Source organism: Vitis riparia, chromosome 13, assembly GCF_004353265.1.
Source record: "Vitis riparia cultivar Riparia Gloire de Montpellier isolate 1030 chromosome 13, EGFV_Vit.rip_1.0, whole genome shotgun sequence".
NCBI classification, from domain to species: domain Eukaryota; kingdom Viridiplantae; phylum Streptophyta; class Magnoliopsida; order Vitales; family Vitaceae; genus Vitis; species Vitis riparia.
Genome location: NC_048443.1, coordinates 4574072 through 4589112, shown reverse-complemented (window position 1 = coordinate 4589112; position 15041 = coordinate 4574072). Strand labels below are relative to the sequence as shown.

General features: G+C 37.0%; 1 protein-coding gene across 2 annotated transcripts; it reads right to left on the bottom strand.

The window, feature by feature from the left end:
- Nucleotides 1-311: 311 nt before the first annotated feature.
- On the bottom strand, nt 312-12675 carry LOC117929032 (phosphoacetylglucosamine mutase-like). Of its 2 annotated transcripts, none has more exons than XM_034849219.1 (9): nt 12486-12675; nt 12112-12374; nt 8159-8278; nt 7913-8055; nt 7618-7825; nt 6582-7005; nt 6322-6497; nt 1170-1266; nt 312-796 (listed from the first exon to the last, which is right to left on the bottom strand). In XM_034849219.1, the coding sequence occupies exons 1-9, from the start codon at nt 12544-12546 to the stop codon at nt 639-641; spliced, it is 1650 nt and encodes a 549-aa protein (XP_034705110.1). In that variant the 5' UTR covers nt 12547-12675; the 3' UTR covers nt 312-638. The 2 variants fall into 2 exon arrangements, with proteins under 2 accessions (XP_034705110.1, XP_034705109.1); XM_034849218.1 differs by having other exon boundaries at nt 6582-6997; nt 7577-7825; nt 12486-12674.
- Nucleotides 12676-15041: the final 2366 nt, after the last annotated feature.

Genomic DNA, 15041 nt, shown 5'->3' with positions numbered 1-15041 from the left:
TTTTCAATTGATATTTCAGCTTGAGGATTAATCCCTAGTTTTTGTTCTGTATAACATAGGCATGTATTATGTTATTTTTAAAGCTATAGGTTATATCATTGAAAAAAAATTGCAGAAACTAAAATTATTGCAACATTACCTCATAAAGAGCTGCATGATTAAACAACTAGGTTTAGGAAGCATTGCTTCAAAGAGTATTACCAACATCCATATTCTGGAGATCCAGTGAGCCTTGGCAAGAGCCTGGGTTTCCTCCCTGGAAGACCCATAAGGCAGCTTGGGAGAAATTCCATGAAGGTCATCGAACAGCCTTAATCTGAATTGGTTTCTTGCCATGCTTGTTTCAACACCAAAGCCACATCATACCAGCATTCATCTATGATGCTTTTGACCATAAATACCAACATTACTTTACAGTTGCTTTACGCAGACTTCTTATTTTGTTGTTCTGAGAGCTCTCAAAAGGTGCCCAATTAAATCTACAACATCAACCCATGCTACACTGAAGAATAAAAGTATCATTTTCATCACTCATGCCACAAGATTTAATGAAATGAAAAATCAGCTCCTTTCAAGTGGCTCATAAATCAAGTGGCTCGCGCATACTGCCTTGAACTTGTCATCCTGAGGGTAAGTGATTATGAAGAGCTGCTGAATCCAAGGAACTTATCCACTAGTCGTGCCACCGAATTTCCAAGGCTGTCTGCAGCATCCTGTGTTGATGCCTCAGCATATACACGTATTATATCCTCTGTGCCTGATGGTCGTACAAAAGATCGGCCTTGAGGGTATTTTGCTGCATTGTAAAATAAAATGATCCTGGGATTAGCAAATTAGGCATACCTACTCCTAAAGAGAGAAGAAAAAAATAAAAAGAAAAGAAAACAAGAGCATCCAGATCCATATTTATACATGTTTTTAATGTGTGAAAATTACATGCATTCAGTGTCACTACCACAGGCCATTGTACTATCACTCTCTTCTTCAAGGAAAATCGAATTAGATTTTGTAACAAAATTCAGATGGGTATAATTAGTTTAAGAGAACTGGGCAAACAAATGGGCAGATCAAATTGATGATCAAGTTCATCACATGTCTGGAAATTTAGTATGAGCAAAGATTGGCATGTGGTAAGTGAATTCAAGAAATCAGGTTTCAACTGCAGTTACCAATTTCAGCATTGATGGCTTCTTGAAGGCCAGGGGGCTTCACAACCACAGTTTCTGCATTTGCTGTAACAACAGCAGTTCTGTCTACAACTTTAACCTGGCAATAAAACAAAAGAAAATAGCAATTGAAGCATTAATTTCAAAATAAATGATCATGTAGACCCTTTTTCTAGTTGAAAAAACAAATGTATATCTGTACACTCCTGGGTTTTACTTCTCAAGCTGCCATAGTTAGCATTAAGATATCCCAGGGAAAAACCTAAGCCTCTTCTATATTTTCTTTTTCTCCTTTCTTCATCCTAAACATTGAGAAAGAGAGAGAGAGAGAGAGAGAGAGAGAGAGAGGGAGGGAGGGAGGGAGGGAGGGAGGGAGGGAGGGAGCAGAATGCAAATAATTTTTTTGTTACATGTTTTTTGAGTTGGGAGGAAGCACATTTTGTTAGTCCCAACCCCACTATACTAGGTTGTGCTGCTTCTTTTGTTAGGCGCTCTTAATCTAAATTCCTGTTTTCCTAATAAAAAAATGTCAAAAACAGCCCACAGAAAACCACATGACAGACTCACATAAGTCATATTAAGAGTATCAAAGCGACCAAGTGTACATGGCATAAACAAAGACACCAAAAGGCAAACAAAAGGGAGAGGGGAAAAAAAGAAAAAAAAGCTCCCTCTCTTATTTAGAGCTTAGACAGTCAACAAAGCCTACCATGGACGTTAAGAAATTCCCATATGCACTGTTAACACACTCCAAAAAATTATAAAGAGGACAATTTGACTGTTTGATCAGTCTGTCCAATATTTTCAAATGACCTCTTGTTTTTTCCCTCTATATGGTCTAAAATAAGCACAAAGAAGTAGCTCTCTAAGCTTTCTTCATCTTCTTCCCAACAAAGGAGACATCCCAACTTAGAAGAACTCCTCTTACTCAATAATGTATGACACCCCAATTATAGCAAACAAAGAATAAATCAACCATCACAAGATTACCGCTTTGCTGTGATGAAGGAGAATATGATCAATGGTTTCTTCTTCTCCTTTACACATCATATCTGTTCAGAAACATCCATCCCCTCCTTTCGAGCTAGTATAACATTAAAATCCTCTCCTGGACTACCTCCAATGCAAAGTAGTCGACCGAAGGGTTTCAAATAGTGCTTGTAAGGAAAGACTCTACTCTTCCTATAGATAAAGAGAAGTCGAAAGATTTAACTAGGAATTTACCACACATCATTTCCAACCAAACCATTCTATCCTCTTCATCCCATCTTGCAACCTTCTACAAAAAGCCTCTACCCCATCTAGCTCCTAGTCATGGATCTATCTTGAGAATCAAGGGTTTCAAAAAGCCCTCCTCCCCAGAATACTCTCACACTTCTACCACTGATGCATCTTTGGTGGTGGCTATAGAAAACAACATAGGAAAAGACTATCCTAACAATGAGTCACCACACCACCTATTCCTCTAAAACTTAACCATCTGTCCATTGTCCACTATTAAACTTGTTCTACTATTAAAAACTCCATGCCCGCTTCTAATTGCCTTATGCAATCCCACCACATATCCTCTTCATGTCCCATAAGTGACATACCCTCTCTTCTGTTGGTCTGAGATAAAATCATATATTTTATTCTATATTCAATTCATTAGAGTACAGGTGTATATATAGACAAAAAGGAAAAGGCTATACATGGACTACATGGATTACGGCGACAATTGTTGACCTATAATTGACCCTATAAATGAGGGATTGCAGTGACTAATTTTTCTCCTGTGATATCCATAATTTTCTCCTTTAATGGTTCAGAGAACAACTCACGCCAACACTCCCCCTCAAGTTGGTACGTAAATATCAATAAGTCCCAACTTGTCTAGTGAGTGATGGAATATTTTACTACTCACAGCTTTTGTAAGAATATCGGCCAGTTGGTCTTCAGATTTCACAAAAGGAAATCGGATAATCTTTGCATCAAGATTTTGTTTAATAAAGTGTCGATCTACTTCTACGTGCTTAGTTCGATCATGCTGAATGAGATTATGGGAGATGTCAATTGTTGCTTTATTATCACAAAACAACTTCATCTCGGAGTCAGGGGCAAAACCAATCTCCGTTAGAAGTCTCCTAAGCCACAATAACTCACATAGCCCTTTAGCCATTCCACGAAACTCAACTTCCGCACTGGATAGAGCAACCACCTTCTGTTTTTTGCTTCTCCAAGTAACCAAGTTTCCTCCAACAAAAGTGAAGTAGCCTGAGGTGGATTTCCTATCCGTGATGTTCCCTGCCCAATCTGCGTCCGTATATCCTTCTACTCCCGTGCCATTAGCTGCATTTTTGCTTGCTCCACCATCATTCCCATTCCCATCCCGTCGCCTCTTGACTTGTAATTCATGCCACCAATCTGGGTAGCCATGCAATTTGAAGCACGTGTCTCGAGTATGCTTCGAATTTCCACAATGAGAGCATTTCATGTCATTGGATGGGCCCTTTGACTTAGAAACTGAGTTGAATTTTCCATTCAATGACAGAGAGTTGGCTGCAATGGAGGGCCCCTGTTTGAGGCTTCGTGAAGCCAACATTGCTCCAGCCGCCTCTTCTCCATCATTGGTTGTCATCACCGCCTGACGCACAGCTTCTCTACGAACATGGGCATATGCCTGTTCCACTGTGGGAAATGGCTTAAGCTGCAACACATCACTTCTAATATTATCAAGTTTATCATCCAAACCATCAAGAAAAGTATATACCTGATCCTCCTGCAGCATATTGTTAAAATATTGGATATCTGCTGGACATTGCATTGGATTGGGACGACGGAAATCAATCTCCCACCATAGACCTTGGAGATCATTGTAGTATTTTTCCAGAGAGCCACTACCCTACTTGAGTCGTGCCACTCGCCGCCGGAGTTCATAAACTTGGGTTGCATCACTTCCATCGAAGTAAGTGGTTGCAATTGCATCCCAAACTTGCTTTGCCGTTGGAAACCGAATGAAGTTGCCAATAAGGGATGGATCCATCAAACCAATCAGTCATCCTTTCACAGTTGCATTCTCAGTCCGCCACCTACGGAAGGAAGGGTCGGTTGTTAATGGTTGAGGAAGGTCGTTGTTGATGTAGCCGAGTTTATCCTTGCCCGCGACATACATCTCTACGACTTGTGACTAGAGGGCGTAATTCGTGTCGTCCAGCTTGATGCCAATCGGTGCAATTCCTGAGTCGGTGGCTGGAATGGACATCGAAGCTTTACTCAAAGCTTCTGTCATCCTTGTCGTCAGTTCAGACAGTACAGATGGAGAGATTGAAGATTCACCCAAGTGCTCACCCGAGTGAGGATTTGTATCTGCCATGTGAAAAGAGATTGGGCTCTGTTTTCAAGAAATTTGGTTGAACGGAGGATAGAGGATCGAATTCTGCTCTGATACCAGGTTGGTCTGAGATAAAATCATATATTTTATTCTATATTCAATTCATTAGAGTACAGGTGTATATATAGACAAAAAGGAAAAGGCTATACATGGACTACATGGATTACGGCTACAATTGCCGACCTATAATTGACCTTATAAATGAGGGATTGCAGTGACTAATTTTTCTCCTGTGATATCCATAATTTTCTCCTTTAATGGTTCAGAGAATAGGTCACACCAACATCTTCTTCCCCAAACTTCCTTACAATCACTTGCTTCCAAAGGAAAATTCTTCCTTAGCAAATCTCTAACGGAAAACTCTTCATTTAGTCTTCTATTACTAAGGCTCCCATTCTTGTTGTCCATGTAAACAGTCGACCAATTTAACAAATGCATTTTTTTTCTTAAGCATTCCTTCCCCCAAAAGAAATCCTTTTGGATCTTCTTCAACTTTAGGATCACCTTTCTAAGGATGATAAATAGAGACATAAAATAGATTGACAACCTAGACAAAGTACTTTTAATCAAAGTTAGTCTTACTCCTTTTGATAGGTACTTCCTCTTCCACATAGCAAGCCTGTTTAGAAATCTTTCCTCCATCACATCCCACACCCATGATGATTTGAAAGGGGCTCCCCGAAGTAGACCCTAGTAACTAGTGTGGAGAATCCCCACCCTCCCATGCATCCCACACCAGTGGTGATTAATTGGTGATGTTAATCACCTTTCACATTACTTTCATTCTTTTATGGTGTAGAATTTGGTATCATTACATCAGAACATTCTTCTTTCAGCAATTCATCTTACCAACAGGTTTTCTCTCAAATGCCCAATAGTTGGTATCATAAAGCATGGGTAGCCTATGAAATTTTCCCCTTGGTTTGATATCTAACAAAATATTAGGATGTTCTTCTTTTTATAATAAATAGTAGAAATGTTGTCGGTAACCTATTCAAGTATTCCAGCATAAAGCTCATCAAAGATTTTTCTTTCTTTTTCTTTTCTAAACTACTTCCCAAAGTTTTCATTTTTGTATTATCACTAAAGCATCTAGAACAGCTTTCGGTAGGTGAACAGCCTGTAAATTTGACATCCAAAGGGATAACCTTATGGAGTCTTTATTCCAACAGTAAAAAATTAATGGATCGATTCTAAACAAAAAAAAAAAATATTTCCTACCAAAAAATCAAAACAGTCTTAATGTGTTCATAACTTTACAAAACCTTTATTTGACATAGTACTCACCCGGCCAAACTACAATAATTTTTTACCATTAATCATGTGGAATAAAGAGGTCTCACTTAAATCATCACAGATGAAAGTTCAAGTGCAATTATTGTGCTTGCAAGTACATAACCGCATGATATCCTTCATAATAAATATGCTTGATTGATTATACTATGATACAATATTTTTAAGGAAAAGGTTTGCATTCCAAATCCAGAAAATAAAGGCATACTCGGCCTAAGCAACTGACAGATAGTTTCAAAACCAAAAATTTCTGACCTGGTGTTTCACAGATGTCTTAGTGGACCCTGAATTTAGGATCTTTGAAACTAATTTTGTAGTTAAAGCTTCTTTAAATTCAGAAACTTGTAACATATATAAATATCTCAAATATAGTGCATAAAATGAGAAGGTTCATCGAGCTGCACATGATAGCATAAGAAATCTTCATCTTACAAAGTAGAATACCCTATCAAAGAAAAAAAAAACACAGAATATTATCAAGGAAGCGCTGACCTTAAGTTGCCTACTGGGTAGATCCTGGTAAAGTGCATTCCATCTATGGATGGACCAACCCATATGTCGCAAGATAGCCTCTACCAAAAGCAACCCACTTAAAGCATCTCCCACTGCTTGATTGATCAACTTGCTGACTGCCAATAGTGTCAAAGCTGCCTTTTTCTGTTCAGAACCTGAAATAAACCAAATTATTCCTGAACTTTCATACTTAACAATAATATCAATCCTCCCAAGGAAGAGATCATATCAGCAATAACCTTTAGACATGGAAGAAAGTTCATTATCTCTAGCCTCCAACCAACACAAAAATTCTTCTGAGAACAAGATGGTTCCATGTCCATTTGCCTCAAAATATATCCCAATGTCAAACTCAGCAGCTTTCTCATGCAAATACTTCACTCCTGTTGGAGTAAACAAAACTTCTAGGCTCTGCTTTTTGAGGTAATCTGTGGATGCCCCATTTGCATAAGCTGTCTGCACAACACCAAGACGTGCATGATAATAGTTATTTATTTTTTCATTCCCGTTGGTGTTGAGAATAGCTAGTTGTTCCTTCATGAAAAGGGCAAATAGAGACAATATCTTGTCCCCATCAACAAGATCAATGTTGTTGTCTTTTGGTAGCACAAGGAAATATACAAGACGATCAGCATCTCCATCCAAGCTTGCACACCTAAAACACTAGAACCATCCACGCAATTAGTCTCTACTTACCACTAACCACTATAAAACTCAGCATCAAATATATAACATCATTTAAGCAAAAACAAACAATTGCAAGTTTTTTTTTATATGAGGCCAACTTTGTCAACTGACTTTTTATCCCAATAAAGAATTAACTCATGAACTTGTTGACAATCATCCCCTATGACCAGCCAACAGTCATGTTTATCAGTTCAAGACAACTAAATGACCCGGTTAAAAGCATCCAAGTGGTGATTTTTCTTTAATTATAATGTAGGAAAGAACACCAGTACAGGTGCTACAAATGATGCCATAAACATCAATTACCATCAATGTACCAACAGAACCATAATGCATTCCATATGTATTATTATATAAATAATCTAGTTTGCATCATTAAGCAATTGACAGGAAAGCTACTTTTCAAAAAATGGTATACAGCATCCTTAAACAAATTTATATGATGCCACCATGTAGCTAGTCAGCAATTTTCAAAGAAGATGGAGGTCCTGTTTGTAGTTTAAAACCAAGATTCAATATACAAAATGAATGAAAAGAGATGGCAAACCTTAAACCAACATCACTGGGTCCAAAACCACAGGGAACAACCTTCTCTTTCTGCACATAATCAGCACCAACTCCTTCATTAAGTACACCTCCCTCTTTTCCAGAATTACGAACATCAATAACCAGACTGTTGAACATTTTCTTTAGACCTGCTAGTTTTTCTCCACCCACACCATTAGCCCCATCCACAATCAATTTGTCATCCATCTCATTGATCTTACTTCCTTCGGGGATCAAATCCATCAAGCACCTACCCAATTGCATAAAGACCTTACATGAAATTTTTAGAAACATCATCCACTTCTAACAAATGTACCCACTAAATACACAAATTGACCTGAAGGAGCTTGAGATCTGTTCAAAGTAGTCAACTTCAGAAGCTTTCATGCTCTTATTCCTAGCCCGAACCATCCAATGTAGTTGCGGAGTTGTTAAAACCCCCATGTCAAGGGCAATTGCTCCAACAATCGAACTGACTCCCTTCAATCAAACATGAAAAACAATAAACTATACACAATTTAATTATAAAAAGAACCAAATAACAGATGAGACAAAATTCACAGCAATCAGGAGGCAGCAATACCTGTTTTGCAGCTTCAAGGAGAGATCCGCCACTGGGCCTTGTGTCCCTCCCCAACAAAACTTCAGCTGGACACACTCCTTCAAAAGGGATGTTTTCCTTCTTTACAAATTCAATTATCAACTGTTTGACAAACCACATATAAAATCATTTTTTTCCAGTATAGGCACTAAAAAAGGCCAGAAGACACATACATTCTTAGGAAAATCCTCAGGAAATATCAAAATATTAATTGAACTATGGCTCAAAGTAGTTTACTTGATAGTGAACCAGTTGTGAAGGTTCTTGGTTTCTCAGGATCCAACAAATGAAAAATCAAAGGGCCAGTTTGAGTATAGCTGTTAAATATGAAATAATGCTTCTATAGGCATTTCCTAAAATTTGTTCCCAAAAAATTTCCTGAATATTTGAAGCATTATGTTATTGTTTTCTGATGTTTTCAGAGATTTACCAGGCCCATGTTATTGTTTTCTGATGTTTTCAAAGATTTACCGAGCCCTAACAACTGAAAACTAACCAGAAATGACAACTTTCCACATGTATTTGCCCTTATCACTTTAAAGGGAACCAAGGCTTCAGAATTTCAGTTTTCTCTCTTTGCCCCACCTTTTGCAATCTACTAAACAAACCTAAAATCCCAATAATTAAAAAGGTTTCTCCCTCTTCAACTCAACATCAACATTTGAACAAACAAAAAAGCGCATGCACACACACACACACACGCACGTACCATACAAAGATACCATTTTTAGATAGGATCCAAAAAAGATCTTTCTTTCCCTACAGTTTTCCCATCAAGCAAGGATTCATACCTAGTGCTTCAACTTGTGTATCCACTATCACAGGTGGGTTTTTGGGATTCTAAAGAGAGGATGGGGATCTTATCTATCAAGGAGGTGGCTGCTGAGGAGGCAGCAAGGGCAGAATTTTGTAAATGGGTTCTTCTGGAAGAAGCTGGAGATAGGAGTCAAGGGAGGTTTGCTTGAAGAAGGGTGATAAAAATACTAGTTTCTTTCACAAAATGGCAAATGCTCATAGAAGGACAAATACTTTGGTTAAGGTAAAGATTAATGGGGTTTCTTTAACAGAGGAGGCTAACATTAAGGTGGGGGTTGTTCAAGCCTTCCAGTTGCTTTTGACGAAACCAAGGGAGTGGCACCCCAATATAAGGGACATGTACTTCGGTGTTTTAAATAGTCAAGATGCAACAAAGTTGGGCGAACCTTTTTAAGAGGAAGAAGTGTTCAATGCATTGTCAAATCTGAATGGGATAAAACTCTAGGTTCGGACGATTTTTCAATGGCTTTCTAGCAATGTTTTTGGGACTTTGTCCAAGAAAAAGTAATGAGATTCTTTAGGGAATTTCATGAACAGGGTAGATTTGTAAAGAGCCTCAATGCAACGTTTTTGGTGTTGATGCCAAAGAAAGGAGGGGCTCAAGACCTTAAGGATTTCAAGCCTATAAGTTTGATAGGTAGCCTTTCTAAGTTATTGGCTAAAGTGTTGACTAATAGGCTCCAAAAGGTGGCGAGTAAAGTGGTATCCAAATTTCAGAATGCCTTTGTGGAAGGTAGGTAAAATCCTTGATGTCGTGCTTATAGCAAATGAAACAATTGACTTGAAGCTGAAGAGTAACAATTCCGAGGTGCTATGCAAGCTTGATATTGAGAAGGCATATGACCATGTTAATTGGGATTTTTACTTGAGGTTTTGAAAAAAAATGGGTTTTAGGCAGAGGCGAATCAATTGGATTAAATGGTGTATTTCCTCACAAGGTTCTCGGTTATAGTCAATGGTACCCCATCAAGGTTTTTTCAGAGCTCAAGGGATTAAGGTAGAGGGATCCACTTTCACCATATTTGTTTGTGCTAGCCATGGAAGCACTTAGTTGCTTTCTTAAAAGGGCAAATGAGGGTGGTTTTTTAGCTAGTTTCAAAGTGAACGGTAGAGATGGAGAGGGATTGGAGGTCTCTCATTTGTTGTTTGTTGATGACACATTGATGTTTTGTGAGGCCTCTCATGCCCAAATGACCTACTTAAGTTGATCGCTTATGTGGTGTAAGGTCATTTCAAGTATGAAAATTAACCTAACCAAGAGTAAGCTCATTCCCGTTGGAAGGGTGGAAGACTTGGAGGAGTTGGCTTTTGAAGTAGGATGCAAAGTGGGTGTGCTCCCAACTACTTATTTGGGGCGCCTAGATGAGGTGGAAAAAAGGTTTCATAAAAGATTGGCAATGTGGAAAAGACAATATATTTCCAAATGAGGGAGACTAATGTTGATTAGTAGTATGCTAGCTAGCTTGCCAATCTACTTTGGTTGAAAAAAATTCAAAGAGATTTTCTATGGGGAGGTGGGAGCTTCGAGAGTAAGCCTCATTTAGTGAAATGGGTTATTGCTAGTTTAGACAGGAGGAAGGGGGCGTCTAGGGGTTAGGCGCCTTCATTCGCTCAACAAGGCTCTCCTTTGTAAGTGGATTTGGCACTTTGCAACAGAAAATGGTCTTTTGGAGACAAATTATCTAGGGTAAATATCGAGAAATGAAAGGGAGTTGATGCTCCAAAGAAGTGAGAGGTGGCTATTGCATTGAGCCATGGAAGGCCATAAGGAAGTTGTGGAAGTTAGTTAACTGTAGAATGTCCTTCTCGGTGGGCAATGGGAGAAGGGTTAAGTTTTGGAAAGATAAATAGTGTGGTGATGAGCCTTTAAGTGTTTCTTTTCCCTCCTTATTTGCCTTAACTAGCTCCAAAGAGGCATGGGTGGCAAACTTGTGGTTACATTCTAATGAAAGGGGTGTTTGGATTCCCAACTTTTCGAGGTGTCTCAACGATTGAGAGATTGATATTGTGAAGTGCTTTTTGGCAAGGCTACAAGATAAGGTGGTAGTTGAGAGACGAGACGTTAAGGTGTGTTGGGTGGGGACAAAGAGTGCTACCTTCTCTATTAAATCCCTTTACGCTAGCCTTGAGGCAGGAAGATCAGTGTCATTCCCAACAGGTGTTGTGAGGAACATGTGGGTTCCACCCAAGGTGTGCTTTATAGCTTGGGAGGCGACTTGGGGGAGAGCTTCGACTCTCGACTAACTACAAAGAAGAGGTTGGTCTTTGGCTAATAAATGCTTTCTATATCAGATTCATGAGGAATCTATAGATCACATCCTTTTGCATTGTGGTAAGATGAGGGTGTTGTAAGAGCTTTGGTTCTCTCTTTTCGAAGTTTGTTGGGTGATGTATTCCACCGTAAGAAACTCCGCTAGGTTGGCATGGATCTCTTGACTCTCTTTAAATTTCAGCAATTAAATCCTTTGTTACACATTATTTTGCTTTATTTGCAAAAATCAATTATTAGCCAATCCACCCTCCCCCTGTTCATGTTATATTGCCATTAGTTAGACTTAAAAAGTCTCAGGTGGTACTGAGGTTAGGAAGCAAAACAGAAGGGACTGTATCTTGATCATTGTGCCCTATGTCCAATACTTCAGGTAGGCAGTGTGATAAGGGAGAAGGGGTGTAGGGTGAAGAACTTGGGTAGATTAAAAAGAGGGAGGGCAAGGGATGTAGAACTTTTGAAGATGGAAGGACTATGGGGAATAGGTTCATAATTCAAATTTCCTTTCTTTGCCCTCCTTTTCCCATCTATTGAACACGCATAAAATCACAACAATCAAAAGGGTTTCTCCCTCTTCAATTCACCACCAACATTCGAACAAACCAAGAAAAACTCACACACGTACAGATATCCACAAAGCTAGAGACAATTTTAATTAGTGACCCGAACAAGCTCATTCTTTTCCTACACTTTACTCACCAATCAAAGACACCTAAAATCACAACAATTTCTCCCTCTCCAACTCATTAGCAATATTTCAAAACAAAACAAAAACAAAAAAGGAACAAAAAGCACACGCAACACACGCAACACACGCAACACACGCAGATACAGAGATATAGAAAGCAACCCGAACAAGATCTCCAGGGTCAGAGGCATTAGCGAGGGCATCGGCGAAAGGCTCCCAGTTTTGGGTCAGCATCCCACCACTGGGGTCCGCGATTTTCACTCCATTGTCAGAGACCTTGTTGTGGGAAGCAGTGATCATCAACCCAATCACCGATTTGGTCTTGAGCGACCTCAGAGCCGCCAATATCCCAACTCTGTACACCGTGGATTCTAGAATCGACGCGTCCGCTCTGAACCCAGCAGTGCCATAGGAGAGCTTCACTCCTGAGAATCATCAAAACACCAAACAAAAACATCAATGTAAACATTTCCAAATTACATGAAAGAACGAGGAGAAAAAAAAAATGTGGGTTTTGCATTGCAGGTAAGGCTGACCTTGTGGGGGTGGGAAACGAGAAGAGGATTTGAGGAGGAGTGACCGTTGTTCTTCGGTCATGGTACCAACTCCAGAGAGACAAAAAGGCGCGAGAGAGATTGCTGCGAGAAGACGCTCCAGGGGAGACTGGTGTTCGATTTTCCTTTCGTAATGTTGGAAATGATTTTCTGTTTTTTAGCTTTTACTGTGGTAAAATTAAGATAAGATGTCGAATAAAAATTAGAATTATGACCAATTTTAAAAATTTTGAATCCTATTTAAGTAGTATTTTAAAATAATTAGTAAAACACCCTTATTTTATCATTTTCATAAATTTAAAAGAAATAATGAATTTAATCAATCTCAAACTAATAGAATTATGTCTGGTTCAAGGGAAATTTGAACCACGAGAGAAAATAGAAAAAAAAATTTTAAAAAATAAATTTAAAATTAAAAAATTATTTTTATATGTTTCTTCAAACTCATTTAAAAACTTTATTTTAATTTATATTAAAAAAATTCATATTTAATAAATTTTTTAAAATATCAATATTATCTTTAAAAACTATAATTTTAATTTTAATTTCCAACTAAAACTAAAAACATGAAGCTATGAAAATTCTTCTTGAAAATAATAAATAATCTAAAATTTTGTTGTTTAATTTAAATGAAAAAAGTAAATAAAAAAATTATTTTTAATTTATATTTTTTGAAAACCATTTATTCTTCATGTTTAAAAAGCTATAAACCATTATAATTTATACTTATTTTTCTTTCAATGTAATTTTCATATTTCCTTTTTGTTAAAATTGTTTTATTAAAATGATTTTTGATGCAATAGCACTTAAAAATGTTTTTTTTTTTTTGTTTAATTATACAATGATTTTTTTTTTCTTGCAATAAGATTAAAAATATAAAGGAAATAATGAGTTTGATTAGTTTTCCAAGAAAATAAGAAAATTCAACCCATCTATAGAAATTTAAATCAAATAACCAAAAATTAAGGATTTATTTGGGAACATTTTCGATCAAACACATACTTCTCTAATATTTTCTAGAACAAAAGTTTGTTTAAAAACATGAAACGATTCTCCACTTATTTTTTATGTTTTTAAATATTTTTTAAAAATAAATTTTATATATAATGTTTTATTCTCAATTATTCTTCATATACGTATTAGAAAAACAATTAAAAATAATTAAAATATGTTTTAATTGTATTTTTTATTTTTAAGGACGAAAAACTATCTTTTGTTTTTTTGGTTGCTAAACATAGTTTTAGAACAGTATCCAACAGATTAAAAGGATAACAAAAATTAAAGCAAAACAAAATAAAATAGAAAGGGAATTGTTGGAATATATAATTTATCAATTAAATTCAAAAAAAAAAAAAAAAACACATAAATATAAAAATTGAAGCTAAAATGGATAATAATTCAAAGTGGCATTTGGTATTTTAGATATTAGGGCGAAAATATTTGAACAAGATGGAGTTTTTGAAAGAGTGGACAAAGAGAACTTCACTTGCCCAATAAAAAATTGATATAGTTGGACCATTACCATGGGTTCTTACCAAAAGCATTTCTCCTTGTCACAACAGATTATTTTACCAAATAGATAGAGGAAAAACTATACATCTGAATTAAGGAATAGGAGGTTAGACTCTTAATTTGGAAACATAACATATGCCGATTTGAAATCCTAAAGCCAATCGTTTCAACAGTGGACTTTAGTTCAACAATGACTTAGAGCAATTTGCAGTCTTTAAGAAATCAAAAGACATTTTTTTCACTTTGTGATACTATGGACCCTGCATTTCGTGCACGATGTGTTCCCACTCGATGGCGAAACTCGCTTTTATTTATTTGTGAAAAAATGATTTTTTTTTTTTTTTTTTTTTTAAAAAGACTTGGAGTCGTCACTTATTTTTGTTTTATTTTTAAACTGTAAGCAAAATAAGAAAGAAAACCCTAAATGTGACTCCTTATTTGGAAAAGGTGGCTTGTGAAAAACCGAGTATGGGCTCGGGGGTCAGGTTACTTATTGGGAAGGTACGGTAAAGACCGTAGCACCCCTCTAAGTCCCTAAAAACAGGTCTTTACTAATAAAATGAAGTAATCATGACAATTGGTAAGGAGATCAATGAATACCCAGAACAATCATGCACATAGGGGAATCAAAACACGCATAAAGAATGTCAGAGTGAGAGCGGGTGCGTACCTTGGCAGCGAGCTATAATGTGCTATCAAGAAATGGAGTTAGTGTACAATTAATGAGCACAAACTATCACACATGCCACTAAACCGAGTAAGAAATCAACAGATATCACACTTTACTCAACTTTATTCTTAAAGGAAACATTTACTGATGTTGGGTCCCCACCCTAGCCCAATTTATTTTTGCATAAATTAATTTCATAAATTCCATCACTTGGAATTACGAAATTTAATTCTTGCTTATTTTTAAAACATTTAAAAAAAATCAAAGAAAATGTGAAAATTGCTCGTCGGGAAGAAAATGGTGGCAAATTTGATTGGAAAATGGATTTTTGGGACCTAGAAAAAAAAACTAAGGAT

Bases quoted from the DNA above. Each gene is read 5' to 3' on its own strand.
- LOC117929032 (XM_034849218.1), bottom strand. From the start codon at position 12,546: ATGACCGAAGAACAACGGTCACTCCTCCTCAAATCCTCTTCTCGTTTC. The intron at 6,998-7,576 runs GTTTGCCATCTC...CTAGTGTTTTAG, and splicing joins CCCAGTGATGTTGGTTTAAG to GTGTGCAAGCTTGGATGGAG. The intron at 1,267-6,321 runs GTCAGCGCTTCC...TTTTATTGCCAG, and splicing joins TACCCAGTAGGCAACTTAAG to GTTAAAGTTGTAGACAGAAC.